The 5,293-nt window shown below is 32.7% G+C and overlaps 1 protein-coding gene across 1 annotated transcript; it reads right to left on the bottom strand.

Annotated features, from left to right (window-relative positions):
* Positions 1-1,770: 1,770 nt before the first annotated feature.
* On the bottom strand, positions 1,771-3,387 carry LOC129892684 (uncharacterized). Its single transcript, XM_055968267.1, has 2 exons — positions 3,063-3,387; positions 1,771-2,318 (listed from the first exon to the last, which is right to left on the bottom strand). The coding sequence occupies exons 1-2, from the start codon at positions 3,385-3,387 to the stop codon at positions 1,771-1,773; spliced, it is 873 nt and encodes a 290-aa protein (XP_055824242.1).
* Positions 3,388-5,293: the final 1,906 nt, after the last annotated feature.

Below are 5,293 nucleotides of genomic sequence, written 5' to 3'. Positions count from 1 at the left end.
TAGGAATCAATGTGCAATAAGTAATAGTGTAAAATCAACTGTAGCACTTAACAGGTAGCAACCCAAAAGATCAAGATCAAGTGACAACACAACGAACAATTTCATAACCAACAACAACAACAACAACAACCCAGTGAAATCCCACAATGTGGGGTCTGGGGAGGGTAAAGTGTATGCAGACCTGACTCTTACCACGGTAGGACGACTGTTTTCGAAAGACCCTCAGCTCAGAAAAATCAAAATAGAATAAAAAATAAGAAGTCAGATAAGAATAAGAAGTTCAAAGCTTGAAGGAAAACATCAAGTAACGAAAGCAAAAGCAACCTAGATGAAATAGAACAATCAAAGTAACGAAAGTAATGAAGGCAATAAATAACACTAGACATCAGACCACAGGGAATCATAGTGCGCTAATAAGCCTACTACTAAGGAAGAATAACGATACTATAAACTAGCCTTCTACCCTAATATGGCTCCTCCACACCCTCCTATCTAAGGTCATGTCCTCGGTAAGTTGTAATTGCGTCATGTCCTGTCTAATCACCTCTCCCCAATATTTTTTTGGCCTATCCCTACCTCTTCTGAAACCATCCATGGCTAACCTCTCACACCTCCGCACTGGGGCATCTGTGTCTCTCCTCTTCACATGCCCAAAATAATTTCATAACCAATCAACAATATTAAGATCACACATGAGGACTCAAGCTTCCACATCACACTCTTTTGGAAAATGAGTTATTAGAGATTGGATAGTATTAAGTCATTTTAATTTGTTTTCTTTTAATATTATCGTGCCGGAACGTGACACCCTATCCAAATATACTGTGTCGGAATGTGACATCTGATTCAAATATACCATGTATGAATGTGACACCGGATCCAAATATACCATGTCGAAACGTGACACCCGATCCAAATATAATTAATTTATCATTCTTCATGATTACATTCCACTTCATTAACAATATTTCATCAAGCCTTCTTTATTCAAGACACCATTTTTGATAGGGCAAGTTCAAGATTATGGATTTCATTGCCTCGGGATTCCAAACCAATCACGACAACATATCAACCATCTAAACCACAATAATTAAATGCGTAGTAAACTTCACACATTACCCAACGAATATCAATCACTATTAAGAGTTTATCTATAATATAGAATAAAAACCATAACCTACCTCAATCGAAGAATCGATGTAAAGCAAGCTAATCCATCAATGTCTTTTCTTTCTTCAATGCCTCAGACCAATTTCAATTTATCAAATATATAATATTTATAAGTAAACTAATCCGTAAACATCAATATTATATATATGTTTAACCTAGACCCAATAACCAGTGGCGGAGCCAGGAATTTTATGAAGGGGGTTAAAAAAAAATTAAACACGCTAATCATATCCATAAATAAATGGGTCGGATCAAATATACATGTTTTGCAAGAAGCAGGGGCCCTTCTACAAGTTTTTCAGTTTCTTTTGAATTCTCTTTAGCTCCTGAAAGTGCAAATGGTAAACTTTTATATTTAAAAAGACTTAAAATAAACACCAACTCAAAGTAAAAGCACTCTTCCTCCACAAAAACAAAATTGACATAAAATGGCTTCAAAACAATACAAAAACATCCTGAACAATAGAAATTATTATATCTTGATATGTATTACAAAACATAGTAATAATTACACCACCTTGAAGGGGGATTAAGAAACCAAACACACGAATAAGCATATCAAAACATTGTTTTACAATTGAAATTCAACTACATACACTATTACAATTGTATTCTACGAGGTTTCATATCTTGAAATGTCTTAATAATAGCATCATTAGAAATACTATCAAATACATCTTTTTCTAAATAAGGCACCAAACAACCACTAAAAGAATCATCACTCATTTGGCTCCGCAAGTCATTTTTGATAAACTTCATTGCCGAAAAAGATCTTTCAATGGAGACAGTGGCAACTGATAAAAGTAGAGCAAGTTTCACTAAGCGGAATACCAAAGGATAAGTAGAATGTTTCTTTGTCTGAACTAATCTTTTGGAAAGATCACAGAGCCCATTTAGACCGGAGAACCTTTCATTAATATCACGAACATCAATAACATAACTTGCAAGTTGATTCTCAAGAGCACTCATATTAGATTCATCAAAGTCATCCGGATATAATTTTGCTATTTTCATTACTTTTTTGATGTCAAAACTTGAAAATGAGTTAATTGGATTTAAGCAAGCAATTCCATGGAGCAAATCGATAGTCACTTCATCAAAACGATCATTAAGTTCTTGAAGTTGCCAATCAATAATATTGCAAAAGACTTCAACACGATAATGATGTAAGATTGTATAGTTAGCAAGCTTTCGTCGTGATCTTAAAGAGCTAACATATGGCTCCTCAAAGTTAGGTATCAAAACATCATGTTTGATACAAAACGTAGATACCTTAGCAATAAGAGAGTCTCATTCATCATCCCTTAAAACTTGCAACCTTCTATTTGCTACTTCAACAAGTAACATGGCATTTGCAATATCTTGCTCTTTTTTTTGTAAGCATTTATTAAGCTCATTTGTAATTGCTAAGACATTTCTCATCAAATGCAACATGAACGCAACCTCGTATGTTCGGCAAGCTTCGAGATGTCCCATTGCCTTAGCTCTTTCATCCAAATTTCGTGTATCAAGAGCAAGTGATTCAAGAACATCAAGAATAGAGCCAAACATAATAATAAAATTATTAAAGGATTTGTAATGAGATCCCCAACGAGTGTCACAAGCTCTTGAAAGACCAAGTTATTGATTCAAGCCCCTACCGGTTGTAAGTTCACCCATATCTAATGCCTCTTTAATTATTTATTTTTGAGAATTACGTAATTCATCCATACGTTTAAAAGAAGATCCCAATACATTTAAAATATTTGAGATCAATACTACAAGTTTTCCCACTTCAACACACTTTTTAGAGACCCCAACAAGAGTTAGTTGAAGTTGATGAGCAAAACAATGGATGGAATGAGCCGATCTACTTTCTTGCCTAATCAACATTTTAAGGCCATTGATCTCACCTTGCATATTTCTTGCCTCATCATAACATTGTCCACGCACACTTGATGGACTCAAAGAATGTTGAGCAAGTAAATTAACAATTGCCTCCTTTAGAGATGAAACACTAGTATCTTGAACATGAACAATGTCAATAAGTCGCTCCATCACAAATCCCTTTTTATCAATATACCGAAATACAATAGCCATTTTCTCCTTGCGTGACACATCAAAGGATTCATCAACTAGCAAGACAAAGTAATCACCATTTAATTCCTCCAGAATAGCTTTAACGGTCTCTATTTTACACGCACTCACAATATCTTTTTGAATCATTGGAGAAATCATTTGATCATTTTGAGGAGCATGTTCTAGTACATAATCACAGATTTTATCACATTTTTTTGCATACCATGAGAGAATTTCAAGAAAGTTACCCCTACTAAGTGATGATTTAGATTCATCATGACCTCGAAATGCAAATTCCTGAGTTATGAGAAGTCTTACTACATCAACCGAAGCACTTAAGCGAATCCAATATCCATACTTGAGTTGATTAGATTGCCTCTCAAATGCAAATTGAATAGACTGCCATTGTCATAATAAATCTTGACATTTCTTTTTTGATTGATTATGTATGCTATTTGGTAGACCAATATGTTTGTCAAGACTACTCTTTTTATTCCAACTCTTAAACCCAACACTTGAAAATACTTCACCTCCTCCTTGATGAATGTTACGGTCTTTAAATAGATAACAATACAAACAATAGACTGCATCTTTACTAACACTATACTCCAACCAATCATGATATACATCATCAAACCATTCATGATTAAAACGATGTATTGATCCAGAAATATTTGTTTGAGGATACTCATGCACCGCTAGACGAGGTTGGCAAGGACCATTCAAAAGGTATGCTCTTCTAATAACATCACCATGATTTGGATGATAGTTCAATATTGAGATTCTTTCACCAGGATCAAACTTTAAAGAACCCAAATCAAATTCTTGAGAAGAATGTAATGATACTTCCGAATGATTAGCATTTTCTTCTTGGTTAGATTGACTATGACTATGAGAGGCTAAACTTGATTTCAAAACTTTGGTGAAATACTTCTTCATTGAAGCTTGAGACTGAATCGTAAAGAGCACATAAATAAGACAATAAACACCATTATACCAAAGCCAAAAAAGGACAAACGCATTAAGGTTATCTTCGTCCGCAAAATAAAACTCAGATATCAGAATTGAGATCAGTACCAATTAGTTCAAAATTTGACAATGATACTTGTACAATGAAAAATCGTTTTATAAATACCAGTTAAATTGATGACTATATTTTCAAATTTTCATTATAATGTATAAAGAAAGCACGATGAAAACAAACAATTAACATAAAACATGGAGAACTTATCAACTGGCTTTGAATCTCCAAAATCACTCTATAATGTACACAAAACAAAGACACATACACACACAAAGAGAGAATTTTCTAATTTCTGATGAAGAAATCAAATCGAAAAAATTATTAGAGAGTAGAATCACAACTTAAAAATTGAAACCATAAATTAACTAATCCTTGACATGATCAATCAGTATAGCACCTAAAGTTCTTGGTAAATGGTTTCAGATAAATCAATCTAAGTAAAAAATGCATGGTACAAATCTAATAAATGGTTCCATCATTTTTTAACAAATCGACCACTATTCTGCTTAAAATACACATTCATGTATCACAATTTGATATCTGAGATCAGTACAATAGTTATGTAATCTAATAGGAAGCAAAACGATATTAATGTTACAATAAATGGGTACAACGATATTATTTACGATACATCTTTAATTTTTTGTCTCTTATTTTTCAGTCTAGTTCTTTGTCACTGTGCTAGAATTTTCTTTTATGTCAAGCAGATTCATCATATATAATCAAGAAAATTCATTTTTATTTCATTTATACAATATAATTATTTAACAATAATTGCCTCTTTTTAACTCTGCCTGCCTACATTTATTACGATATTTCATATTCGAGTTCTGTAAATAATTTTTTTAAGATAGGAATCATTTTACTCTATATTAGTAGAGCATTCTCTTCCAAATCAGATTTGTTGGTTTAGTAAATTTTTGTTGCCAGATGATATTTTTTTCAAGAAAATATTTACATGGTATAAACTTGATCATATTTAAATTAGGAAAAAGCTTAAATATGACATCGAATTTTAAGAAAAAACTTATTTATATCATC

Source organism: Solanum dulcamara, chromosome 6 (genome assembly GCF_947179165.1).
Source record: "Solanum dulcamara chromosome 6, daSolDulc1.2, whole genome shotgun sequence".
NCBI classification, from domain to species: Eukaryota; Viridiplantae; Streptophyta; class Magnoliopsida; order Solanales; family Solanaceae; genus Solanum; species Solanum dulcamara.
Note: the sequence above shows the minus strand (reverse complement) of the source record. Positions and strands in the feature narration are given on the sequence as shown.